The following is a 26259-nucleotide window of genomic DNA, read 5'->3' on the forward strand; positions in this document are numbered from 1 at the left end:
CGAGTATCTTGCCCCGGAGGTCTTGCTGGATGAGCAAGGATACACCAAGATGGTTGATTTCTGGTCGTTGGGAGTTTTGGTCTTTGAGATGTGTTGCGGTTGGAGTCCGTTCTACGCCGAGGATACCCAGCAAATGTACAAGAACATTGCTTTTGGCAAAGTGCGGTTCCCCCGTGATGCGCTCAGCACCGAGGGTCGAAATTTCGTCAAGGGTCTGCTGAACCGGAATCCCAAGCACCGACTTGGTGCCAATGGCGATGCGAAGGAGCTCATGGCACACCCCTTCTTCAATGATGTTGACTGGGAGGCGCTGGGCCGCAAGCAGGTCATCCCTCCATTCAAACCCAAGCTGCAATCCGATACCGATACCTCCAACTTCGACCCAGAGTTCACCAACGCCCTGGAGACTAACAACTCCCTGCATGAGCGCGCCGCCGCTCTCGCTAATGGCTTGATGCCCGGATCTACCCCCCTCTCTCCCGGCATGCAAGCCAATTTCAAGGGCTTCACTTTCGTGAACGAGAGCTCTATTGACCATCACCTTAAGCACGACCCTGCTGACCGGATGGACGAGGACCCCATGCACGAGGACTCGTGGCAGCGGACGCACCGGGCCACCAACTCGAACGATCAGCGCATGAGCGGTGTTCAGAAGACGGACGGAACGGAGCCAGGGATCTTCAACGTTGACGATAATTTTGACATGTGATTACGTATCTCCTTTTGTTTTCTCTCTCTCTTTCCCCTTTCGTCTCTCATTGCATGATCATGGAGTCCTGATCCGGCATAAATCTTGTGTCCTTGTCCCTTGTCCTGTACATGTTGTCCCTGTATACATGGTCTTGGTAGCCCGCAGCAGAGTTATGGGGGTCCTATCTAGTCCTGTTCCCTTTACGGTTCTCTCTTCTTACGTTTCCCCCAAATACCTTGTTTTTATTTAACGCGCCACGTTATGTTCTTCCCTATCTCTCTGCCCGGGTGGTGGTTTTGGTTTCTGGCTTCATCTTGACTTCAATCTTGATTTGCAACTTGCCTCTTCCCTCTTCCCTCTTCTCTGTGTGACCTTTGCTTCTTCTTTTCACGCCTCGTATGCCCTTTCCGCGATCATGCTCATGCTCATGCTTTTGTTCGTGTTCCTGTTACTTGTCTGCTCTGACAGATGATGAATGCCGGTCTCAATCACGGTCTTGATGATTGTGTCCCCCAATTGTCTTCCCCCCGCGTTCTGTTCGGCAGTTCAGCTACATACATACCCCCGTCCCTTTGATTCCTGAGTTGTTTGGTAGTGCTCAGGAGGGCTTGCATTTTTTCTTACTTTTCTGCGCTGAATTGATATTTCGTGGTTCTGGTTCTGATTCCTGGATCCCTGGGTTTTTCTTTTCTTCGTAATTATTTTTAAAAACATTAGCAAAGGGGGTTTTTGTATCCTCATTAGGAGTGAATCTACTGCTGTTTTATTCTAAGAGTGGAGTAAAGACTATCTAGCTCAGACACACTTAACTAGTACCAGTACCTGGATCGTTATGCTGCTCACTGACATGCATGGATACAGTGGTAGCTCAATTTCCAAATAGGACTGGCGAAACGGTCCATGCTTCAAACTTCCAGTACGCAATCTAAAGTTGTATTATCTACATCGAGACAACTCCAAGCCTCGAGACACCGACTCGCCCCTCCCATCCGCTGGGCCGGCCGAGATGCGTGGGGGCTGATGATTCTGGAATGTCATACTGCTTTAGGTATATCAGTCCTCTCGAATTGTGGGTCTCCGAGGGGAAGTATATAAAATCGCAATCCAAGCACGATATGAAATGATTCTTTCGCCAAATAGATTTGACACAATCTGTTTCTCATTATTTAATAAGACTATCGCTCTACTGCTCTATATCTACTACAGGGCGATCTAGCATTCCAGCAAAGAAGATCCCATGGACCCGCATCTCTACCTCACCAACATGCCCTCCCAATCCTCAAACCCAACACTTAATCCAAACCCAGAAACAAGAGCAACCATAATCCCTTCAACATATACAACAACCACACCCCCAGAATCCTTCCCAACTCCCGCAAACGGCACCCTATCCTGGCACACTCTAATCTCGCAACCAACCACACCAACATCAGACCTCTCCGCCGGCATCGCCGTCTGCCCTCCTCGCACAGGACACCTCTGTGCACACCGGCACGTCCAGGCTGAGATATACCATATCCTCGAGGGAGAAGGGGAAGTCACTATTGACGGGGTGGTTAGTAAAGTGAATGCAGGGAGTACGGTGTTTATCCCTGGTGATGCGGAGCATGGGATTGTTAATACTGGGAGTGGGGATTTGAGGTGGTTTTATGTTTTTCCGACGGGGGCTTTTGGGGATGTTGTTTATAGATTTTCGGAGGAGGGGATGGCGAAGGCGAAGCTTTAGGGAGTATGTGTGGAGGGTTTATGAACGTTATCTAAGAAGTTATGGTTTATGGTTGTGGGTTGACTGGTTTGGGGACGACGTTCTCGTTAATACATCATGGGATACTTGAAACAGTCCTTGAGTAATGAAATGAAAGCTTGGGGTAAGCTTCTTACTTTGACGATTATAAAAACAACATCCTCATTTATGACCTTGCAGTCGTTCATTCATCGTTTCGCTGAAGCATCTTTGTAGAAAGCCTTGCAGATATCTTGATAACGGAATCCCGGAGATCTGTCAAATAAGCAGATCCATATGGACCTATTCCTTGTAGCCATATCCATGAATATGGGCAGATAAATGTGAAAGGGAAAGGCTGCTGCAATCCCCTAGATTTTCCGCGCGTGCTCCCTAGGGCCTTCGATCTGTGCCTAACGGGCTAAATCGTACTAAACCCATCATGAGTAGCTTATAAATACATTTTTAGGTGTATTTTTGGATGTCTTTTTGGATGGCCTATATAATATCTCTCGGGGTTAAGTCTAGGTTCTAAACTTGCTACGAAACTCCACTATATAGTAGTGTGTAAGTTAGACGGTGGTAGCTGCCAAGTAGAATACTATGTATTATTATGCTAGGCAGAATCCAAGTCTAAGGCCCTAGGGGGTCCAGGTGGGACATAGGAGAATCATATAGTGTGCGAGTTTCACAGTAGGAACAACTATCCAGAAACGTATCTTTATGGCAATCACTAGGGATGTTGGGCGAAGGGAAGGAAGGGTGAAGATTGACTTGAATTGACTTAGTTTCTTATATTCCAGGGCTATTCATCACCTGCTATCGCAGCAAAATGGTCTAATCATACGTCCTCAAAAATTGGTGCACGCAGTGTGTATTTTAGCGTTGTTGATTGGTTGAGCAAGTATCTCTCTTGGTTGTCTTTCGCCCCCGTGCACTTGGTAAAACTATGCCTCGATTGTCCCAAACGTTTGAGCCATCATATGAAAAAAAATTGCTATCCTTCAAGGTCACATCAAATGTTTAATGATACATGCCACACAGTCACCTACGCGAAGCAAGACGTAGATGTAATGCCTAGGCTTTCGTTGACCCAGCCCGGCGCCCATGGAACGTTGGAAGATGCCGTGATTTATTCATCATGTAGCTTTTTGGCTTCCTCATAGGCTCGTGTTAATTAGGTTTCATGTAAGCTCAATGGAGTAGGTCGTCGTTGGAATTATGAATCTAAATAGTTGTAACCGATGTTCGCAGGCCTTCGATCAGAACCGCTGCATCCCAGGGTTAGCAATAGAGCATGAGTAGCAACATTTGGTATACCTTAAACTTTCGGAGCTTCTCTTGGCTTTTGGAAGAGTCCTCAGATAAGTGGCTGTTATATCCATAGTAGAGGAAGTTTCCTGTCCCTCTGACAAGAGAGCTTCTTCGTCATCGGAATCACACCTATGCTCTCTTTGGTGTTTATCTTCTCTCTTGCTATAATTCTCGGTCTCGCTATTTTCGGGTTCGCTATCTCCGATTTCGTCTCCATCTTGCTCGAAAATTGCTAGCAGCCCCTTCCCTATTTCAATAACACCAGGTGGCGCAACTAGAGCCATTGATATTGTTAACTCATTCTCATTGACTCTTCGCTATCATTTACCTTAGGGTGGGTATTCTCCATCTTTGAAGTCTCCTCCTTCCATATACATCTTATCGTGTGCCCAACGGCTGCAAATGGACATCTTTCTTTCCAGAATAGGATATAGGCAATGATCGTACCGGTGTGTGGTTTTATAATGCGAAGTATACCTCCTGTCCGTGACAATCGACGTCGTATGTTTTGTGTGCTGATGTCTATACCAGCCAGCACATCAGGGAGCAGCAGAATACTAAAAGTATTGAACTCTCATTTCCATTTATGAGACAGCTTGAAGATCCATCTCCAGCGGCAATTCTCTGGCTAAATTCCACCACCAATCAGATATATCGTGTGCCGCGTGTGCAGCCCGTCCATATAGAAGCTTACCTGGAACATGATCTGCTTGACCTGATTTTTCAGGCTCGCTGGCACCGCTCCGTAAATCAGTGGGCCATTCGTATGAGACTGAGGTCTCTATATAGAGATTCGGTTGTCGAGGCTCTTGTTCGAATCAGTTTTCCTTCGGGGCATTTGACAAGCCAGGCAAGCTGTAGCGTGACCTGTATTCTAATACTAGAAGATGGATGGAAAGATACACAAATATGGTGACTATTTTAGCTTGGCTGGGCAGTGTATGAAGAGAAAAACCTTAGTATAAAATGGAAGAATGGAAATGGAGAAAGGAGAAAGGGGAAAGAAGAAGGGAGAAAGAAATATAGTCACTAACGTGCTGCCTGGCAGACCAGGCATCTACATCCAAACAATGCTCATATTATGTCAGTGTAAATCAGTATGCTTTGATTGCAGCTTGGAATTCTACGCAGTCTTTTGAAAGAAAAAGTACCTTTTTGGTAGCGATGCACTTGTGGTCAATAGATCTCAGCTGATATGATTTTGTAGACGTATAACGAGACTCATACTCTATCATGTGCCGTATATCATAGCCCGATTCTCCTATGTCTCGATATCTCAGAATCTCTTGGGTGCGATAGTCATACCTCTCATGTAGCACGGTAGACATGGACTTTCAAAGCCCCTCAAGTATCTTTGGAATAAGACCTTCATCAAACTCCCATAACTTCGTCTGGAAGTTGACCGAAAAGGCACCACCCGTCCACCACGTACTGCGAGCTCCCTGCAACTTATACAGATCTTGGAAGAACCCATTTTTGACCTCATCAACGGAAACGCGCGCGTGCATTGGTCCATGTGTAGAGAAAGCAGCCCAGTTAAGCTTCTGGGTCTGGAGTTCAGTTCCCGATAGACGACCAGTATTCAGCAAAGTGTCGAAGCTTGTTTGAGCAAGGAACTTGGCTTCACTACTGGTGGTGGTTTTGTTACCGATGATCATTACACGGAATAAGTGCTCAAGGCCGGTGTACTGGAAGCTCGCAACCATTGGCTCATCTTGAAAGACGAGTGTATGGTTTGGCGCCGCGGACGAAGGCAGATTGAAGTAGTAATAACTCGTGTTGAAGATAGAGTTGTCAACCAGGCCCGTGAACTCATTGGAGTATGTGAGCTTGGCGAGGGTGTCTCGCTCGAACGGACTGAGATCCAGGGGAGTTACATTGTCATCGGTGGGCTCAATAGCAACCAGGAGCCGGCGAGCGACAATCTGGGTGAGCTTTCCGGTCTTGTGGTTTCGGACAGTAAGTTGGACGCTGGAATTGGTGCGGTGGCTGTTGGTCACCGTGCTCGAGTAGAGTACATCCTCGCCTAGATCCTTGGCGATGGCATTGTAGAGAGCCTGGTTGCCTCCAGAAGTAGGTGTAAACAGACCCATTTGACCTGTCATGGCCCGTGCCATATCCCAGCCAAAGCTCTGAAGTACAAACATGGTAGCTACTTCACTCATATTGCCCACCCCAAGACCAGTGGTTGAGTACATAAGAGGTGTACCGTCTTCGAGGCCATATTTGGTCAAGAATTCCCCGAAAGGGATCAGAAGATCGTCTGGGATATTTTCGGGTGCAGGAAAGTTCCAGTATCCGGGCTGCAACATAGATTCCCATGGCTCGATCACATCGAGGAATTTGGCAATTGCAGTTATCTGCGCCGTCAGAGATGGGGGTTGAAAAGCGACTTCGGCGCCGGTGTTGAAGTCGATGTACTCGGTGATTAGCGTCGGACTACTCGAGTTACTGCTAACCGAGATATTAAACCGGTCAAAGAATTCCTTGGCTTTGCTAACGTTGAGGAAGCTCTGAACACCAAAGTCATATGTGGCGCCTGTCTTGTTATCCACATAAGTGTCGACCATGCCACCCTATACATAGACTCAATTAGCATTTTTCGGCGGTCTGTTCAGTCCTGAAGCCTTTTCAACAACTCAAGAATTGGCAGGCAGATATATAGGAAGCCCTTACCAGGATGTCCTGCTTCTCGATCAAGGCGATGGACTTGTTAAAGTCATCCCGTAGCCTCACGGCAGCGTAGGCACCGGAAGCACCTCCACCGATAACCACGACATCCCGATGAAGAATATCCGAAGGGCTATTCGCAGTAACAACTGGTAAGCTAGCACCCAGAAGACCCACGGATATACATGCCAGAGAAAACATTGTCGTTTAAAATAGTCAAGATACGGGATTCGACGCGATTGTTGGAAAGCGGATATGCGCCCGCTTGAGAGCCTTTCCAAAAAGAAGCAGCTGCGAGTTGAGAAATCAGAATCAATTATGGAGTTGCTTTATTCAGATATAGAAGTTTGAGCATATAAAGGTGTCAAAGGAAAAAGGTACTGAAGTCAGGGATGGAAGTAGCCAGTTCACTAGCACTAAGAAACCAGGAGAAGGGACTGGGCGGAATTTTGGTCGGTGAGCAGACAAAAGGCTCCAAATTGGAAGAAGAAAGATCAGCGTCTTAGTTCAGCTTAATTGGTGGACTTTACTCTAATCAGCCCATAAGCTGCATATCTGTAACTCCAATCCAGTGCGTGGAGCCCTAACGGCTAAAAGCTGACCAATAAGGGAGGCGTTCCTTATAGGGGTATAGGGACAGTTTTGAGGGGCAGAGACTAGTGTCGGAACACCTTTCAAACTGATCCTTTTGTTATCACGCTACGACACGTGGGTCGTTTCAGCTGTCATATTGTAGAAGAAGTACCTGATTACTGTCAAAACAGCACTTCCCCGGCTTTACGGGTGGCTATTACTCTAAATTCCTAGCCAATCACAGAGAGCCTGAAACTAGTCATCTAAGCATAACCCGAAAATAATAGAGTGTCTCCCAGTTATTGATAAAGTAATACTAATTCTGAAAAGAGACACTGATCACAAGGCTTTACTCTTCGAGCTTGATCCACGGTCAGGTCAACGTCGCCTATCGAAAATAGCCGTTGAAAAGTCGTGATTAGCGATGGAATTTTCCCCATAGCAATTAATGTATCTTAGCGGTAATACTCATAACTATAATTACGAAAGCCTGTCTAGGGACTAGTTAGCATTTTCTAAGAGCTACCCAGGCATTTACTAATCGATTTTATCACCAGCGTTGAGGACCTTTGGACTATCAGCTACATACCTCCTTTTACATGATATCTAGAGGTTAACTTTCAAGATGATCTCGGAAGATCTCCTTAATATTACTGAATACGCATCGAATATTCTTCCTATAAATTTCCTAGATATCCTTCTGAACATCCTTCTGAACATCCTTCTAAAAAGACAGTTAAAATGATCTTTTACTTCTATAATCTTCCCTAATTGATCTTTCTCTTACCCTTCTCTTATCTACTTTTTATCTTAATCTTCGCCTTCTTTATATACCTTCTATACTTATTCTAGCTTCTATATACTATTAGGCTCCTTCTAACTGCTTATTCTACTCTAACTGCTTCCATTATACTACTTACTTTTTATAAATATCCTTGATCTTTGTTAACTTCTACTACCTAAAGCTTCTTATACCTTCTCAAGCTCTCTCAAATCTTCCCCATCTTCATTGCTCTTATACACAAGACCTTGTAACCAACTTTCCATAACATTTTTCCCCTAAATTCTTCTCTTGTCTTCTTCAAGGACCAGCGAGTTCGTCAACTAGGCAGACTCGCTTATACACCCAGCACAACTTAAGTTAAATACACCAGCATCTCTCCAGACGCAACCTACTACTTACGGACGAACATCACCCTTTCACATACAGCCTTCCAACTACAAGCTCTACAATACCTCAGTCACCTCAAGCTACCATGGCGTCCCAACGACGAAGCAACACCGCTGAGGAGACCGTGAGTCTCTTCACCCACCTCCAATGCGAGCCACCCACCCTACGAATCAACCAAAACTGGTGTCCCCCCGGCAAAAATACCGAGAGCTCAAAATATTCCCATGTTGAGATTACAGCTATCACGAACTGGCAGGATTTCACTGGGCCAACGATCATGTCACACTTCGGGAATCTCCTCGACAAGCCCAAGATTGTGCCGAGACTTCCTTCAACCACTCCCAGGGAGATCGATTCTGAGCTGGAGCTTGCCTACGTTTTCTTTGAAACCGTGCATAATCTCGTTAGAAGAGGTCTCCGGTGTGGATTCGAGGATCTCAAGGCAGACGGGCTACTTGACAACCAGCGCACACCGGTCTATCTTGGGGGTTGCGGCAACTTGAAGTCTAACACGAAGGGCCTACCTGACTTGTTGTTCTGGTCTGAAAAGACCAAGAACTATAGACGCTGTTGCCTGCCGGAGACTTCAAGCTATCTCATAAATGGACGTCCAGTTGGAGAAACAGCAGCAACCAGACACGCGAGGAGCAATTCAACCAAGCCCTCTCCCAGGTCAATTACTACATGGAGCAAAACCAGACTCGGTATGGATTCATTCTGACTGATCAAGAGTTGGTCGCCATTCGCAGAGCAAAAGATCCGAAGGGGAATCCAATCCCGGGGGCTTTGCAAGTGTCGAAGTCCATCCCGTGGAACTCGGGAAAGCCAGCCTACGACCCAAATAGCAGGAACGAGCAGGCTCAAAAACAGCGATTGACAGTGGCACTTGCTTTGTGGTATCTTTTATTCCCCTTCCCCCAATTCGCCCTTCATTTTATTCTCATTTTTACATACTTGGGGCTTTTGCATGCATAGGAACGTGATACCCATAGCAGAAGAATATGAGATATGTTTATCGCTTCGAAAATATACACAAAACAACTTTGGAATACCTACATAGACTGCTCACATCGACGTAATGGAAGTTTGAAGCATGGACCGTTTCGCCGGCCCCTATATTTGGAAATTTGAGCTGCCATTGTACCTAATGCCTCTCGTAATGAGTCAGGTACTGGTATTAGTTAAGTGTGTCTGAGCTAGATAGTCTTTACTCCACTCCCACATATCTCGGCCGGTCCAGCGGATGGAAGGGGAGAGTCATTATGTTCGAGCCCTTAGAGTTATCTAGATAAGTTTTAACTATCTTTTAACTATCTTTTTAACTATCTTTTTAACTGTCCTCTTAACTGTCCTCTTGACTGTCCTCTTGACTGTCCTCTTGACTGTCCTCTTGACTGTCCTCTTGACTGTCCTCTTGACTGTCCTCTTGACTGTCCTCTTGACTGTCCTCTTGACTGTCCTCTTGACTGTCCTCTTGACTGTCCTCTTGACTGTCCTCTTGACTGTCCTCTTGACTGTCCTCTTGACTGTCCTCTTGACTGTCCTCTTGACTGTCCTCTTGACTGTCCTCTTGACTGTCCTCTTGACTGTCCTCTTGACTGTCCTCTTGACTGTCCTCTTGACTGTCCTCTTGACTGTCCTCTTGACTGTCCTCTTGACTGTCCTCTTGACTGTCCTCTTGACTGTCCTCTTGACTGTCCTCTTAACTGTCCTCTTAACTGTTGTCTTAACTATCTTTTGAAGTATACAACTAGTAAGAGAGTTTAGACCTTGGTCGGGGTTATTAAACTTATGAAACTCCACTGTATGTGCCTACCTATACAAAATATCGTTGTACCATTCTGTTAGTGTACTCGTAAGGTGCGTTCTGATTAGGCTTGGTGTTGTAGTCACGAAAGTTTCTTGCAGTGCCATGAGTATGATCCTAGGAATATGGATGGGTTTAGCCGGCGGGGCAGGAACGCCTTGGGAGTTACGCCTCCCCAATTCGGCCTCATACTCACCATAAGAACCTCCGTCGGCTTTGTTTGCCGCAACCCGAACTCAGCCTACGGTACCTCCCATTTAAAATGAGACTTAGATCCTCTTCGAATCCAACTTCTTCCCACCTTCTCCCCCCATCCTGCGACACCACGAAGCCCTTCTGATGGCCCCCGATACCCCTCCTCCTACGGGAGAGACCCTGGGCAAAGACTGCCCGGCCTCACTTCCAGAGTACCAACCTCCAGAGATCGACCTAGCTGAGGTAACACCAGTGGAGCTTCTGCACGAGTCCTATGATTCAATAGTATTCCGGGGTCGATGGCGCGGGAAGGACTGTGTGTTGAAGATCGTACGTTTCGAATTATCACTTGAAGAGCCGCTCCTAACCTGGATACAGTGTCATTACTTTGATCAAGAAAGCGCGGGCTCAGGAAAATATGAGCACGATCCATTTCTCCGTGAAATGCAAGCTTACTGTCGATTGAAGGCACATGGGCTCTGCGAGAAGGGCCATATCCCCTACTTCTATGGCTTGATCAAGGACATTGACCTCAAGACCGAGGGCTGGGAGCCACACCTCAAGGACTTTGCTGAGGAACCCGAACTTCCAAATGCTGTGGTGATCGAATTCATCCCAAATCTGCACCCATTCGAGCTGTCGACTTACTCCACCGAGAGAGCGGACCAGTTGAGAAGCACAGTGGTCGAGATCCACAAGCTTGGCGTTTACCACGGCGATATCAAACAGCGGAATACGAAAGTGCAAGAAGAGACAAACAGGGCAATATTGATCGATTTTGACTGTGCCGTGATGTTCCCTCTGGACTCAAAAACGCAAACTGAGGAGGAGGACATGCGAAGATGGTTGGCGAACGAAGAAATGCTCCTTTGTGAGCTGCTCGTCCAGCTGGTAAGCCCGCTAAATCTTGTCCTTGACCGTACAAAGCTTACTCTCACTCTAGGCCTTTGACCACAAACATGGCAAGATTTGGTGGTCATGGTTCTGGCATTACGGCTGGTTTGGCCCGCACGGCTGGACCAAAGAGGAACAAGCCATTATGGCTGCTGAAGTTACTGCAGCAGCACAAGGAACTTTGGCTGCAGAGAGTGAATACTTCAAAGTTCATCATGATGATGAAGAAGTGCGAAAATCCATTAGCCCATCGGATTGGGGATGGCCAGAGCCCAACAACTATGAGAACGCCCAAGATATGAATAAGGATGACGGAGACGAGAAGGATGACGGAGACGAGAAGGATGACGGAGACGAGAAGGATGACGGAGACGAGAAGGATGACGAGGTAGACGCGGAGGTGCCATCAGCAGCACAAGGAACTTTGGCCGCAGAGAGTCAATACTTCCGGAACAACGATCATCAAGTGCGAAAATACAGCCCATCGGATTGGGAATGGACAGAGCCCAACAACGATGAGAACGCCCAAGATATGAATAAGGATGACGAGGTAGACGCGGAGCTGCCATGAAATGGCCCTGGCCCAACTGCGGGGAGACTACTCGTGGTCATTGACAATGAAGACTGGGCGACATAATATGGGCCAAAGAAGTGTACTGTACGACTAGGATAAACTACAAAGTACTCGAATGAAACAAAAATCCAAAGTCCTGTTGATGAACATGCTATTGGTAATCTATAGAAGGACTGTTTAAGAGCTCCCATCGCGATCTACAACATTGTAGATTCGATTCTATATCTGCGCATGGACAAGGTCACTGTTTACATATGCACCAATCCACCCATGTAGCAGGACTTCTCGAGGTACTTCTCGATGCTCGAGAGACAAACACAAACAGCAATGCTCGACAGGCTCGTGTAGATAAACACTCGACCGTACAAGTGCCTGCGGGCCGCAAATCCTTGTTCTTGGTAGCCGTGGTGGAACCAAACTGAATTCCAAATCTCACATGGCGATACCGATGGAGCGGCATGCCCCCCAAATTGTAGTCGCGAGCGCTAGACTGGTTCATATCATTGGTTCATGTTCCAGTAACGATGGGGTGGATGTGTCTCCACCGGATCGGGTTTCAGCTGAGCCCCGTCCACATTGTTTATCTGATGAGTGCCGCCATGCCGGACAGAGGAAGGCCTGCCGAACAAGTTCCTGTGGATTCTCGAGTCCACTGGGGGCAAGACAATCTTCATTGGGTATAATGGGGAGCGCTCGCGACAAGGGTTGTCCGCTTCCAAAAAGCTCTCGTGCTTGTTCTGCGCGAGAGGTAGTGGGAGGAGTAGCAGGAACCAATCCACGGGCGCAGATCGTCATCGATCGATCTCGGGGTCACTTTGCCAGTCTGTGCTAGAGAGAGTTATTAATATCATTAGTTATCAGCGATAGTCGCGTTTTTGAGACTCGGGTGGCAAGTTCGGGGATTTGCTGGTCGGAAATATGCGCCATGTGGATTGTGCAGGGCTTCTGTGCCTGGCGACTTGTAGTCTTGCAGTTCCTGGGCGGCAGCTTGCCTAATTGAACGAGGGGCGTCAGAGTGTCTCACGCTCAGGCCGCAGTTCTTGTATCTTTGTAGGATTCGGCCCCCCAGTAAGAGAACAGCTGAGAACAACCGAACGTAGAGAGAGGTCCGACTCGTTGTGCTGAAACATCCCGGTGCAGGTTGTAGAGTGCAATTCATATGAATAGTGGATGGAGTGCGTAACACCATTTCCTTGGAACTAAACTGATAGGAAGAGCCTAGTGCCAGTTAGTTTGCTCCGTAGCAGTGTTTGACACCAACATCGCGGTGGGAAGTCCTTGAGAAGGAAAAAAAAGGGGCGGCCAAGCCGGGCCCCATAAAAATAGACCCACTGAACGAGGGCGCTATGCCTCTAGAGGATTAGCCCTGCAGCTCACGAACCGCACTCGAAGAACCGATGGCTGCAGGTACGTTCGTGTTTTGGTTGCCATGCGGGCTGCCATGCGACAGGATGGAGTCCTGGGGAGGAATCTGGAGAAAGCCATAAGCAGCCAGAACAAGCAAATTTCGCAAGTCATTGGAAGTAAAGAACAGAATAGATATCACTCAGTCCAGACTTCATAACTGTTTGTCAAAAGATTCAGGGCGGATCCCTGTCGCATCGGGCATAGGGCGAGGGACAGTCGCAACCCCTGAACCGCCCCCTGTCAAGTGTTCTCCGCTGGGCACGAGCAGAAATAGCCAGTGTGGGGGTCGATCGACCAAACGCCATGCTGTTTTTGCCAGGACCCTCGAAGAGAAGAGACACGGAGTACGGGCAAAAAGCATTGACTAGTGGGAGGAGGCGGGTTAATGAAAGAGAGAAAAAGGGCATTGGCTGTGTTGGTTGTTACATGCATGTACTGTGGTGGTGGTGTCGTGACTGATGATCTGCCTGGTTCCCTTTTGCCGACGCTATTCTCCGGCTTCTTCCTCTTCTCGTAACTCATCACACCCACTCTCTTTTCCCTCTTCGCTCGTTTCTCTCCCTTGCAAATCAACAAACCAACAAAAATAGTGACTTCACTTGGAATTCTACCTCGTCGATCTCCCTCGTTATATTGCGACACTGCCGTTATCTACCCGTCGATCGAACCCCCCCTACATTCCCTCGCTCTCCCCGCTGTCTGCCATAAGCGCCACTTTTTTCTCTTCTCCTTTGCCAGCCTCTCCGCGACTCCGATGCGCGGCGTGTCCCGTCACGATGAGTGTTGTTGCCAGTAGACCAGAGAGCCCTGCTGTGCCTTACACCATCCCTCACGATGCCCCAAGCTATAAAGAATTCGGCGTGAGCGTTCAGCCTGTTCCCTCGCGCACCTCTTCCATTTCCTCCTATAAGACAAACTATACAACCTCGACTACGCCGACGACAGCCTACTTGCCTTCGTCACCTACATCGCCTACATCTTCCTGTCGCCAATTTGACTCGATAGGGTCCATCGCCGAGACCATTGCGCCAGTTCAGCGCCGAGTGCCCCAGGAAGTCTACGACGTGATCCTCAACAGCCTTGAGACCTTGCACAAGGCTCCATACCAAACCGGCTGTACAACATGCTTTCAGCGCGACTTGCACGCCTTGTCCCTGACCTGCCGGTCATGGGAAAAGGCAGTCAGACCACGACTGTAAGTCGAGCAATCGGTGGTACGGTATTCGATAGGAAAGTGCCAGTGCTAATACATTCCAATACTTCAGTTATAATCAAATTCACATTGTCGGGCATGATTCCCCCGCGCAATTGAAAAAATACCGCCTCAAGAGAGGAAGTCGCTTGAAGCTACTACGCCGCACCCTGCGCGAACGAAACATGCTGGCCCATCTCGTCCGCGAACTTCGGGTGCCTCAGATGGATTTGCTCTTCACAACAACGAAACAGAGCACACAATGGCAAGAATATCGCGATCTCGTCGCGTCCGTGGTCATGGTTTGTCCAAATTTAGAACGCCTGCTGGGTCTATCGATCCCCTACCACCACGAGTTCGATCGTTTGACCCACGCGTTGTCGACCCGCAAGCGGCTGAAAGAGCATATTTGGGTGCTGGGCGAGGCAGCGGAGGTTTCAGAAATGTCGCCCCGCAGTACCTCCTGCCCCGGCAGTCTAGGCCCGTCTCAGATGTTCGAGTTTTTGAACTATCATGTCTCATGGTCGAACTTGGAGACTTTGATGCTGTATGGGTTGAACGGGAACGGCGCATTGGAGCCAAGTATATTCTTGCGCATGTTTGATTTGTTGCCGTCTTTGAAGAATCTCTGCATCACTTCCTTTAGTGAAGACGCTTTCGCGGATACCACGCTGCTATGCCTTCCACCGCTAGAATCTCTGCGCTTGGAGAACCTGCCCGGTGTCACGGACCGTGGGCTTGTCCAGTATACGTCGCGCCCTGAGTCCCGCTCGCTCAAGTCATTCGTCTTGGTGGAACAGAATGTGGAATCATTGCTGGTCATCTCCAAAATTTTATCCTCCCTGACACAACTCGAACGGTTCAAGTTTGTGCAATGTGACAAATGCCCGGTCATGCCTAACGAAGGCATTGTCTTCCAGCCTATATTGGCATCACCTAGTCTCAAATACCTCCATTGGGACGTTGCTTGCCCTGACCCAGGTACTGCGCTGACCCAACTTGACTCTCGCCCCTTCCAGCACCCCCTGAAACAATCCGACACCCCAAACTCTCATCTCGCTCAAAGTATCCTTTCCGCTGGATTCCCTTGCCTCGAGACACTTCGTGCTCCCAATGATGTGGAGCCTCCTGGTGTGCTCCAGGCTTCCTGCCGCCCTATCATCAGGGGCCAAGCACTGCTTCGACCGGACAGGTATAGTCTGCCTCGCAGCTCACACGGTTCTGTCAGCACTCGGCCTCTGGCTTTGCCAGCTGGAAACAACTTAACTTCTTCTCGAATTCGCGCACAAACCTTTATCGATATGGCTGCGAAGGATACGGAGAGTGGTATGCCAGTGTTGATCCAGGATTACTCGGACGATTTCATTCCTGACAACGCAATGGCCTCCCAGTTTGAAGAGGAGACGGAGCAAGAAATGGATGACTACGGTATCTGGGCTGCAGCCGAGCGATACAAGAATGCACCTCCTAGGAATGACGGCCCCAAAACTGTCTATGAGTTCCATATGCCTGCATTCATGGGCCGCTCGGGTGTCAGGGATCCTGCAACGGGAGCATCTATTCCTAAGTTCCTATTGCGTCCTGATATCGCTGGGCAGGAATCGGACGGTGGGTTGATCGGGTGGAAGCAATTGCTTGCCTCCAATCAATCACTGTCGTTCGCTGCCGGCGTGGGAGTTCATTGCTTTGAAAATGGCAAGAACCTTCCCAACCCGCCTCCAATCGATGATATTGCCTCTCCATCCTCTACCATATCGCGGTTCGGATGGGGCAGCCTGGGCAGTCGGTCAACAGGCACACCAGCAACTCCAACCACCCCAATTACTCCCATGAGCTTCGCCTCCTCCCATGCACTCCCTTGGGATAAAGATACCTGCACCGGCTCCTGGAACCATAAGATGGGCCGGGACTGGTGGTTCCATATGGAACGCGACCGCCCAGGTAATTCTGAGCGCATCAGTGCGTTGCAGCTCTTCTGAGCACACCTTTTTCTTTTCAATCTTTCATTAACATATCCCTTCATTCCCTCTTGTCTCTGTTCCCACGTCATATACCCCGCATTTGGTCGATACTTGTTACGGTGCACTTTTGCTTTTTGATATCCTTTCCTCTCCCTCACGATACACATCATGCCGTCGGGTCTACTGGGAGACTGGCGCTTGATTCGTCCTCACGAGCATGACACATGGCTCTGCTGCTCGGCTCTACATACTGCCGTGCCAGACAGTTTGGTGTTTACTTGATTCTCTTGTCTATACTCTCACCCGTAATTACGGGTTCCTCGATGTCTTTGTTCTGCCGGCGCTACATCTCATTGGTGACATGGGACGTGCGTTCTGGTAATTGGGTGGCATTCTGTCTTTCTTGTCTTTCTGTGTCTATATCTTGTTCGTTGTGACTTTCGACTCGGTTGTTCTGGGTCTGTACAAACTCTGTACCACCACTCATGTATAGCTATGCTTTAGCATGTCCTGATACCAGGTATAATCAACAGTACATAATCTGGCTTAACTTGACATAAGGCGAAACTCATTCAGTGACTCATTATGAATAAATACGAAGTATAGCTCATCTGTTTATACTTTATCTTCACTATCTATTCGATCTAGATAACCACTGGAATGCCCGTCTCTGACTCATCCGGGGTTTCATCGGCCCGATAAGCGAAATGGGAACTGATAAGCATCGCAGCCCCTCCGTAAAATTGTTGTCTTTTTACCCCACCAATTGCTCGCGCGTCACGACTAGTCTCTTGGTTCATTCACCGATCATGGACCCCGCAAAGCCTGTTGAGCTCCCTGAGCGGCCCAAGGAGGCCGAGGCCACGGCTGAACCTCAGGGGGAGCCCAAGATGTCCAAGGCCGCGGCCAAGAAGGAAGCTAAGAAGGCCGCAAAGAAAGCAGCTCAGAAGGAGAACAGCTCCCGCCCCAAGGAGAACAAGCCCAAGCCCGCCAAAGCACCCAAGGAAGCTGCCGAGGCCCGTGACCCCGATGCGATGTTCAAGGTCGGCTTCCTCCACGACGTCTACAACGAACGACCCATCTCCGAGGCCTTCCCTAAGATCCGTACTCGTTTCCCGCCCGAGCCCAACGGATTCCTCCACATCGGCCACAGCAAGGCCATCGCGATCAACTTTGGTTTCGCAAAGTACCACGGCGGCGAGTGTATTCTGCGCTTCGACGATACCAACCCTGAGGGTGAGGAGGAGCGATACTATAATGCTATTCGGGACATTGTCAACTGGTTGGGATTCACGCCGGTGCGGGAAACCTGTGCGAGCGACAACTTCGACAAGCTCTACGAGCTTGCGGAGGACCTTATTAAGCGCGGTGGTGCTTACATGTGCTACTGCACGAAAGCACAGATCAAGGCAGGACGTGGAGAGTCTGAGACCGGACAGCGTGGCGGAGAACGTTTCGCTTGCGAGCATCGCGACCAGGATCCCGAAAAGACGCTCGCTGAGTTCCGGGCAATGCGGGATGGCAAGTACCAGGCTGGCGAGGCCTGTCTGCGGATGAAGCAGGCTCTTCTGGAAGACCCCCGGGCCCAGATGTGGGATTTGGTTGCTTGGCGCATTACGGAGAGTGAAGAGAAGGCGCAGCACCACCGCAGTGGTGGTACATGGAAGATCTACCCGACATATGACTTTGCCCACTGCTTGTGCGATAGCATTGAGGGCATTACGCACTCCCTGTGCACGACTGAATTCGAGCTGTCCCGTGTCTCTTACGATTGGCTCAATGAGAAGCTGGATGTCTACCGCCCTATGCAGCGCGAGTACGGCCGTCTCAACATTACCGGCACTGTCCTTTCTAAGCGCAAGATCATCAAGTTGGTCAAGGAAGGCCATGTCCGCGACTGGGATGATCCGCGTCTCTACACTCTCATTGCCCTGCGCCGCCGTGGTGTTCCCCCAGGTGCTATTCTCTCCTTCGTCAACGAACTTGGTGTGACCAAGGCCGTTACCAACGTCCAGATGCACAGATTCGACCAGAGCGTGCGCGTCTTCCTCGAGACTACCGTCCCCCGTCTGATGGTCGTCACCGAGCCCTTGAAGGTGGTCATTGACGATCTCCCTGATGACTACGAGGAACTCGTCGAGGTTCCCTTCGGCAAGGACGCCTCTTTCGGTACTCACACCGTCCCCTTCACCAAGACTGTGTATATTGAGCGCTCCGACTTCCGCGAAGTCGACTCCCCTGACTACTTCCGCCTGGCCCCCGGCAAGACTGTTGGCCTCCTCAAGGTCCCCTACCCCATCACCGCCACATCCTTCGAGAAGGACCCCGCAACTGGCGCCGTCACCGTCGTGCACGCCAAATACGAGAAGCCCGCCGAGGGCGAGACCGCCCCTCGTCCCAAGACTTTCATCCACTGGGTCGGCGAGTCTGCTAAGCACAACAGCCCTATTCGTGCCGAGATCCGCGCTTTCAACTCCCTCTTCAAGTCGGAGGACCCCTCCGCCCACCCGGATGGCTTCCTGGCAGATATCAACCCCGACTCGGAGGAGATCTACAAGGACGCGATGATTGAGACTGGTTTCAATGAGATTCGTAGTACCGCGCCTTGGCCCAAGGCTGCTGGAGAGACTGATGTCGAGTCTAACCAGCACTCCGTGCGTTTCCAGGGTATGCGTATTGCGTACTTTGCTGTTGACCGTGAGTCGACGGCTGATAAGGTTATTTTGAACCGTATTGTCACTCTGAAGGATACCCAGGGAAAGAACTGAGTTGTTTCTGAGTAATCAATGCTTTTGATTTATCGAGTCTGGACTTGAAAGAGGTGTTCAGTGATGATGATATTGACGGCGGGGTGTTTGACATGGATTTATGACAATTGCATTAGTATGCGTGATTTAAGCTTGGGGACGAAGAAATTAATATCCTTATAAATTCAACAAGGAATTCGTGCATCTGGTATATTGGAATTTTATAAGCTTGAAACCCTGGCCAAATTTCAACATCCGAAGTAGCACGTATATCAAAGCAATATCAAACATCCAACCTCTACAACCCTCTAAAATCCAGATAAAGAAATAAACTAATCATCTCCGAATCGAACCCCTAACCTCTGACTACCATACAAATCGCTCCTCCGTACTTTTCAAGCACTTTTCAAGCTCACCGTCCAACCTCCAATGCCCATCCCCTCAAACCCGTATACCACAACCAGACATATCTAAATCCTACCAACCCAAATCTCTTTTAAAATGGATAAAAAGACATTCAAAATGTTCTTCTAAATCTCCTGATTAGAATAAGGTAAAAAATTATTAAAATACTAAAGAAATGTAAGAAGGGTAGTAGTTCTATAAAAAATATCCCCAAAAAAAGTGGCACCGCCACCCGGAGGAACTCCACATAAGCTTCCTCGACTCACAACGGACAGCCGCCCACCACCGAAGTGGCAGCTGCAGCACTCCAGGGTCATTACGACCGCTAGACTACTGGCGCTTTGGCTGGGGGATTTGACCCTTACTTCAATTATAAGTTTGCGTTGAAGGCAAATTTCGGGAATAATTATGGGCCTACCTGGAACAACAGTTCCAAGGGCAAATAGAGGAGGATGAAGCATGTCCGGATAGACTTCTTCTTCCATCTCTTATTTCATGCTTTGAACTGCTACTTTACTTGGTTACAGAGATGTTTAGAGTATGCAATGATAGCGTAAGTTTCATTACTGCATCAATGAAATGATATCGAATATGTTGCCAAGTCATAGCACCCCCTTTAAGAGGGGCCTGTAAAATGCCATGAAAGCTGTCGTGATCTTTTTGTTACCTCATACAAGAGGCTCCTGCCGTTATTCTGCCTCGGCCCATATTTACTGGGTCTCAGTGCCAGCCTCGCGCACAGCGTTAGCGACACGGGTAGCAAGATCATCGGCCTCGGATCGGCTAGCGGCCTCAGCATAGACGCGAACAGCGTCCTCAGTACCACTAGCGCGAGCGAAGCTGCGGCCCTTGTTGTAGCGAGACTGTAGAGACTCGATCTTGCCCTGGAGGCCGATGGGAGACTCCAACTTACGCTCAGCGTCGTAGGCCTTGAAGATGGAGCGGTCGTGGACTTCGACGCGAACGAGACGGGAGGGCAGGTCGGTGTAGGTTCCGAGCCACTCCTTGGGGGACCAGCCCTTGTGAGCGAGGATAGCCTCGACGAGAAGCATATCGGAGAGAGCATCACCAACAGCCTGGTTGATGAGGTCGGTAAGAGCCTGGAGGCACTCCAAGGAGTGCTGCTGAGCCGGAGACTGGGGCTCGGTGTTCTTGATGACCTTCAGAGCGTTCTCCGAGAAGGTGACGGTGCCGTGGCCGTTGGCCTCGAAGTAAACACCGACGTCGAACCGCAGAGCGGCGTGGTGAAGATGCTTCACACCAGTGTTGGTGCAAATAATGGGGAGCTTGAGGACCTTCTCGATGTAGTCGGTGCTAGCACCGTTGGCATAAGCGGTTTGAACAACACCAATCTTCAGCTTCTGTGCAATACCAGCATTGCGGGCGAGATCACCGATGAAAGAGGCCGCAAGAGTAGCGATGCGGTCGCCATCCAGGAGGCGGAAGACGTTGCTCTCGTCAACGAAGTAGTAGACCAGACGGTCAGCATCTCCGTCCAGGGAGGCGCATCGATCGAGGGGAGCGGCCTTGGATGAGGGAGGAGCACGCTGCTTCGTCTTGACATAGTCGGCACCGCACTGCAAAGGTCAGAAAGATGCCCAGGGTTCAATAACGTATCTATGGAGCAACCTACGTCGAAGTTCAGGCTATCAGGGTTGATCACGTCGTCATTGACGACCTTGATATCGAGACCAGAGTCCAGGTACTTCATAAGATCCCGCAGCTTAGGGCCACCAACACCATTGGCACAGTCGACGGTCAGAGAGCCCTGAACCTTGACACCCTTCATAACCTTCTTGAAGGAGGCGGCAAGCTTCTCATAGTAGCCCTGTTCCGTCGGCTCACCGTACTCGTACTGTGTGCCGAGGGTGTTCTTGCAGCGCACGACATAGTGGAGCTGAGGAGTGGTCATGTACTTGAAGTCAATGAACTCGACCTCGGTTGCGGTCAAGGCAGCGCTGAGCACGCCCACCAGACGGGATCCAGAGGCACGGGTATCGCGAGCGAAGACCACGCGGGCAGGGTTTGTCATCTTAACGTCAATCTCCTTCACAAGCTCGTCGTAGACATCGGCGATCTGGTCAAGAGGGGCATTCGCAAGCCGGGTCGCATATTGTTCCCACTCGGCCTAAATTATGATGGTGAGTTCGGCGAGTTCAAAGTCGCGATCGAAGGACAGAATTATCTTACTTCGAGCATCTCACCCTGTTTTAAGTCAATGAGTTAGATGTGTTGATCCGTTTAGAGTACCATTATTCCGGGATTGTTTACTTACCATAGGGTCAATCAGCTTGACACCGTTGTCCTCCGCGGGGTTGTGGCTGGCAGTCACCATAACACCGATCCATTGCCCACTAAGCTTCTTCGAACGGAGGCCAGCAAGGAGACCCACGGCGAAAACGACGGTGTTGAGGAGATCACTGCGTCACGGTTTCGGTCAGCAAGCTTCGACGTCAACAAACGGACGATCGCGGGGGGCGTTTGTGTGGAGGCGGGGTAGATCGATCTTGAGCAAAACTTACGCCTTCATGCGGAACTATAGGCGCAAAGGTATTTCAGTCAGTTGGCGATCGTCAAGAAAGGTCCTGGGTGCTGCGCGACATACCCCTGCGGTGCCATATTGGAAGACCTTGCCCTCGGGCTTCGAGTACTGCAGAGCAGCCTCGCTGATCGCTTTCTTGACAGCCGGTGAGGCCATTGTTGCGCGACAAGCTGCAATCAAGGTGGAAGTCGGAGAAATAGGTAGTAAATCAAGGTGACAGGCGATGAATGTTCACAGAGGAACGTTGGAGGGGGAGAAGGAGGGAGGAAGTACTTTGAAACAAAAAAGGAACGAGGGGCTTGGGGTGAGACACGGCCTTAATGCGACGCCCCTCTCCTCTTTAGCGGTGAGCCAATGGCGGGGAAGACCACCCCCTCGTTCCTGGTCGTGGCAATAAGACACTGCCCGCGACAAGCGCCGTGGAAATTACAGAAAGCCTCACGAAGCCTTACGGTCAACAAGGTGGGGAGCCAAGCTCAACAATGATTATTATTAGCAACAGGTCACCGGGACTGCAGTCTGCTATTGTACATGAGAGGAAGAACCCTCGTGCGAGTTTGCCCACGATATTTTAGAAGTGGGTATATACGACACCAAAATTTTCTTCGCTTTTACGCCTTCAGTCGGTGTCCCGCAATATCGTCCTGTGCATCCTTGATGAGGAACCTGTCGGAAACAGCCGATACATTAGTCATGGCCGAGATAACGAAGAGGCCCAAGCAAGGGATGGGATACTTACGAGTACCACCACGCAGTGGGAACCACAGTGCCCAAATGCCACAGACTGTGGGCATCGATCAGGCCATGCCATGGCGGGAAGTCGAACAATTCCAAACTCATGGCGAGAATAACCCACGCGACAATCATACCGGGCCAAGCTGTCCAGGACTTCATATACTTCTGATAACGGAAGATACTGAATCCGGTCCACAGCAGGTTCCCAATGATACCAACTGCCACGTTTGCAGCCATGTTGTATGTATAATCCCACTTCCAGAAGCTGAGGTAGCAGACGTGCATGGTGTAGAGTAAGAGGCAGATCGCTGTCCAAAGGCGACGCAGTGTAGGGCGATACTGGGGGCTCTCCAAGTCCAGGCGCAAGAGTCGAACAACGGCCAGGAAGAGACCGTACAAGACATTGGCGCCAGCCGCCCAGTAATCCAGCTTCTCCGTGATGTCAAAGTCGCGGGTGTGGAAGATCATGCTGAACGTCCAACTGGCCAGTCCGATGTATCCAAACATCATGTAGTATTTGCGCATCGAGTGCCAGGCCGGGATCGATTCTTGAACTCGGGACATGCCGTGCCAATGGGCGGCGAAGTTGAGGAAGGAGAACAGCACAGAAAAGGGCTCCTGCATCCCCAGAATTCTCCGGAACGGCCATTTCCCATGGAACTGAACCACGGGATTCAACATCGGGGGGTCACGCGAAACTCGACGATCGGTAATGACATGTTGACAGGTATAGTCGCATTCAGCCGGGCAGGTCCAGAATAACAGGCGGTGGTGCAGAGCTGGGCAAGGTAGCAAGGTTAGAACGAGGGAAACCAGGAGAGCAACCGTGATAGGTAGAGAGGGTAGACATACGTAGCACCGAATTGCCATCCTGGCAGTTCTCGGTTTTACAGACCTGTAGCCGTTAGCCGTGTACAAGGGTGCTGGTCGCTCGAGTCCGGGCAAGGACGGTACCTTGACGCATTCTTTAAAATCGGGGAGGTGATCTCCCAAAGACGCAGACGATGGGCTGACCAGAAGGGCCAACAGGGTCAGAGCGAATACAGTGGAAGGAACCACTCGTCCAGCGCCCAGATGCATGGTGATCTGACAGAGGTCTCAGGCCGGGAAACGCGTAAGCTTTAGGGAGAAATCGCGGGTTGCGGAGCTCGGGGGCGGCATCAAAGCAGAGCCTCGCGCTGGTCTTGGCAGAGGATAAGGTTGTTGACAGGCTGGCCAAGATGAGTTGTCCAAGAAATTGGCAATTCAATGATTTTAATAATTTCTTGTAGTATTTCGACCTCTGGAAAAGTATGTACTGGAAGGTTTACCTATCACATTGCTTCTGTTTTTTATCCAATCGCTCTCGGAAGGTCGTGTTGTTATATATTTTGTCCAGGTTCAACAACCCATCAGCTGCTATTCCAGCGAGAATCTTACTGTGCAGACTCTACTGGCACAAACAAATAAAATAGTTCAACTTCACGCAATTTTTTTCTTGATATTATAGGTCTTTACCTACGTACTTTCAAGATATACAAAGGCATACATACTACGGCTGGTATATCATTCTACTGTTTGTATACAAAGTAGCAAGCCCTACTAAAATTAGGGCTCCCCAATCACATGACATGCCCAAAAGCGGCTTAGTGGGAGCGGGGACTTTGGAGTTTAAGCTTGGCGCTGGGAAGTGCTCGAAAAAAAAAGTTGAGAGGCGAGGACGACTTCCGTTATCTCTTGCGCCCAAGAAACATATTTCTTCGCCGCAACTCCCTTTATTTGATTATTCCTTCATATTCATACATACCTCCCTCATTCCCAAGATGAGTGGAACCGAGGCCGCCAACGCTTCTGGCGTCATTACCAGCAGCGCTGATCGCATGGTTGGCGCGGAGCACGCTGAGGTCCGCTACTTCACCAGGTATGGCTTCGAAGATATCGTTCTGGCACTTGACTATTGGCAAGATACTGACTGGGTTCTAGCTATGATCACCACGGTAAATACACATTGGAATCCCGGATGGCTCTGAGAAGAAATCTTTGAAAAGAGGGGTTGACTAACGTCGGGTTTTTTAAACTTTGCTTAGGTATTCACGAGGAGATGCTGGTGAGTGACCTAGTTCTCTTTTGAATCTGGGCCACAAATTGAGTTGCTAATTCCTGTTCTTCCCCATCTTCAGAAAGATGATGTCCGTACTCGATCCTACCGTGATTCTATCTACCAGAACCGCCACATCTTCAAGGACAAGGTCGTCCTCGATGTCGGCTGCGGTACCGGTATTCTCAGCATGTACGTTCACAATGAATTCGCAGATAATCATCAATAGCTGACCTGGTTCACAGGTTCGCTGCCCGTGCTGGTGCTAAGCATGTGATCGGTGTCGACATGTCCTCGATCATTGAGAAGGCCAAGGAGATTGTTGCCGTCAACGGCCTCAGCGACAAGGTTACCCTTCTGCAGGGCAAGATGGAGGAGGTCAAGCTCCCCTTCCCCAAGGTTGATATCATCATCTCCGAGTGGATGGGTTACTTCCTCCTCTACGAGTCCATGCTGGACACCGTTCTGTACGCCCGTGACACCTACCTCGCCGAAGACGGAAAGATCTTCCCCGACAAGGCCACCATGTACGTGGCTGCCATTGAGGATGGCGAGTACAAGGACGACAAGATCGGATGTGAGTAATGGTCTCACTATTTCTCTTCTATATACCATTCTAATAAGCCCATCACAGTCTGGGACAACGTCTATGGCTTCAACTACAGCCCCATGAAGGAGATTGCTCTTACTGAGCCCCTGGTCGACACCGTCGAGATGAAGGCTCTGGTCACCGAGCCTTGTGAGATTATCACCTTCGACCTGAACACCGTCACTACCGCCGACCTTGCCTTCAAGGTGCCGTACAAGGTCACCGCCCAGCGTCCCGACTTCATCCACGCCCTCATTGCCTGGTTCGACATCGAGTTCAGCGCCTGCCACAAGCCCATTCACTTCTCCACTGGCCCCCACGCCAAGTACACACACTGGAAGCAGACCGTCTTCTACCTGCGCGATGTTCTCACCGTGGAGGAGGGTGAGACCGTCTCCGGTGTTTTGGAGAACCGCCCCAACGACAAGAACAAGCGTGATCTGGATATCAACATCTCCTACAAGTTCGATGTTGAAGACCCTACTCGCTCTGCCGAGGGTAGCTGCTTCTACCGGATGTAGGTTTCTTCTGCCTTCGGGCCAATATGCTTGTTGACAGCGCAGTCGCTAACATTATCATTAGGTGCTAATTTTCTTTTGAATTTTCTGTCTTGTTCAACGATCTCTTCGACAATTTATGCACGTAATTTCGGGGACATCATTCGGCACCAAATGCACCGCAGCATAGCATGGGCAACTCAGGATTTGCACAGAGCGATTCGACATGGTTCCGACCTCGCTTTCAGTTTTCTATCTTATCGGCGTTAGATATTTTGGATGTTTTTGGGTGGCAGGTAAAAGGCATTACTACATGGCGCGATACGGAGAGGTGATTATGAAGCTCCTCGAATTTCTAAGTAGATACCCCGAGTCGATGCTTAGTCTAGCAACTCCGACGCTCTTTCTCATGTCCAATCTTCAATTTTCTTCGTAGTTGTATATCGTAAACCACTTTAATTTATGTTTCTGAGGAACATAGAGCGGGCCTTTTCA

At 49.6% G+C, this 26259-nt stretch overlaps 10 protein-coding genes across 10 annotated transcripts; 7 read left to right on the forward strand and 3 right to left on the reverse strand.

Moving 5' to 3' along the window:
* Positions 1 to 484: 484 nt before the first annotated feature.
* Positions 485 to 709, forward strand: N7496_010005 (Serine/threonine-protein kinase SCH9; the record flags this gene model as incomplete). Its single annotated transcript, XM_056702918.1, has 1 exon — positions 485 to 709. The coding sequence occupies one exon, from the start codon at positions 485 to 487 to the stop codon at positions 707 to 709; it is 225 nt and encodes a 74-aa protein (XP_056551918.1).
* Positions 710 to 1928: 1219 nt separating this feature from the next.
* Positions 1929 to 2417, forward strand: N7496_010006 (uncharacterized protein; the record flags this gene model as incomplete). Its single annotated transcript, XM_056702919.1, has 1 exon — positions 1929 to 2417. The coding sequence occupies one exon, from the start codon at positions 1929 to 1931 to the stop codon at positions 2415 to 2417; it is 489 nt and encodes a 162-aa protein (XP_056551919.1).
* Positions 2418 to 5062: 2645 nt separating this feature from the next.
* Positions 5063 to 6599, reverse strand: N7496_010007 (uncharacterized protein; the record flags this gene model as incomplete). The annotated part of the gene is made up of 2 exons (XM_056702920.1): positions 5063 to 6304; positions 6405 to 6599. 2 exons carry the CDS (start codon positions 6597 to 6599, stop codon positions 5063 to 5065), a joined length of 1437 nt encoding a protein of 478 aa, XP_056551920.1.
* A 1628-nt stretch (positions 6600 to 8227) lies between these two features.
* On the forward strand, positions 8228 to 8863 carry N7496_010008 (uncharacterized protein; the record flags this gene model as incomplete). Its single annotated transcript, XM_056702921.1, has 1 exon — positions 8228 to 8863. The coding sequence occupies one exon, from the start codon at positions 8228 to 8230 to the stop codon at positions 8861 to 8863; it is 636 nt and encodes a 211-aa protein (XP_056551921.1).
* A 1425-nt stretch (positions 8864 to 10288) lies between these two features.
* Positions 10289 to 11609, forward strand: N7496_010009 (uncharacterized protein; the record flags this gene model as incomplete). Its single annotated transcript, XM_056702922.1, has 3 exons — positions 10289 to 10474; positions 10523 to 11035; positions 11088 to 11609. The coding sequence occupies 3 exons, from the start codon at positions 10289 to 10291 to the stop codon at positions 11607 to 11609; spliced, it is 1221 nt and encodes a 406-aa protein (XP_056551922.1).
* Positions 11610 to 13795: 2186 nt separating this feature from the next.
* N7496_010010 (uncharacterized protein) lies at positions 13796 to 16190 on the forward strand (the record flags this gene model as incomplete). Its single annotated transcript, XM_056702923.1, has 2 exons — positions 13796 to 14214; positions 14285 to 16190. The coding sequence occupies 2 exons, from the start codon at positions 13796 to 13798 to the stop codon at positions 16188 to 16190; spliced, it is 2325 nt and encodes a 774-aa protein (XP_056551923.1).
* A 791-nt stretch (positions 16191 to 16981) lies between these two features.
* N7496_010011 (glutamine--tRNA ligase) lies at positions 16982 to 18940 on the forward strand (the record flags this gene model as incomplete). The annotated part of the gene is made up of 1 exon (XM_056702924.1): positions 16982 to 18940. The coding sequence occupies one exon, from the start codon at positions 16982 to 16984 to the stop codon at positions 18938 to 18940; it is 1959 nt and encodes a 652-aa protein (XP_056551924.1).
* A 1094-nt stretch (positions 18941 to 20034) lies between these two features.
* agm1 (phosphoacetylglucosamine mutase PCM1) lies at positions 20035 to 22022 on the reverse strand (the record flags this gene model as incomplete). Its single annotated transcript, XM_056702925.1, has 6 exons — positions 20035 to 20901; positions 20958 to 21452; positions 21515 to 21529; positions 21600 to 21744; positions 21847 to 21860; positions 21930 to 22022. 6 exons carry the CDS (start codon positions 22020 to 22022, stop codon positions 20035 to 20037), a joined length of 1629 nt encoding a protein of 542 aa, XP_056551925.1.
* Positions 22023 to 22477: 455 nt separating this feature from the next.
* On the reverse strand, positions 22478 to 23681 carry N7496_010013 (PGAP3/PER1 family protein; the record flags this gene model as incomplete). Its single annotated transcript, XM_056702926.1, has 4 exons — positions 22478 to 22532; positions 22606 to 23380; positions 23454 to 23496; positions 23556 to 23681. 4 exons carry the CDS (start codon positions 23679 to 23681, stop codon positions 22478 to 22480), a joined length of 999 nt encoding a protein of 332 aa, XP_056551926.1.
* A 722-nt stretch (positions 23682 to 24403) lies between these two features.
* Positions 24404 to 25788, forward strand: rmtA (protein-arginine omega-N methyltransferase HMT1; the record flags this gene model as incomplete). Its single annotated transcript, XM_056702927.1, has 6 exons — positions 24404 to 24501; positions 24564 to 24577; positions 24668 to 24687; positions 24761 to 24870; positions 24924 to 25255; positions 25313 to 25788. The coding sequence occupies 6 exons, from the start codon at positions 24404 to 24406 to the stop codon at positions 25786 to 25788; spliced, it is 1050 nt and encodes a 349-aa protein (XP_056551927.1).
* Between the last annotated feature and the right edge of the window lie 471 nt (positions 25789 to 26259).

This window comes from Penicillium cataractarum, assembly GCF_028827025.1.
Source record: "Penicillium cataractarum strain IBT 29864 chromosome Unknown utg000008l, whole genome shotgun sequence".
Taxonomy (NCBI): Eukaryota; Fungi; Ascomycota; class Eurotiomycetes; order Eurotiales; family Aspergillaceae; genus Penicillium; species Penicillium cataractarum.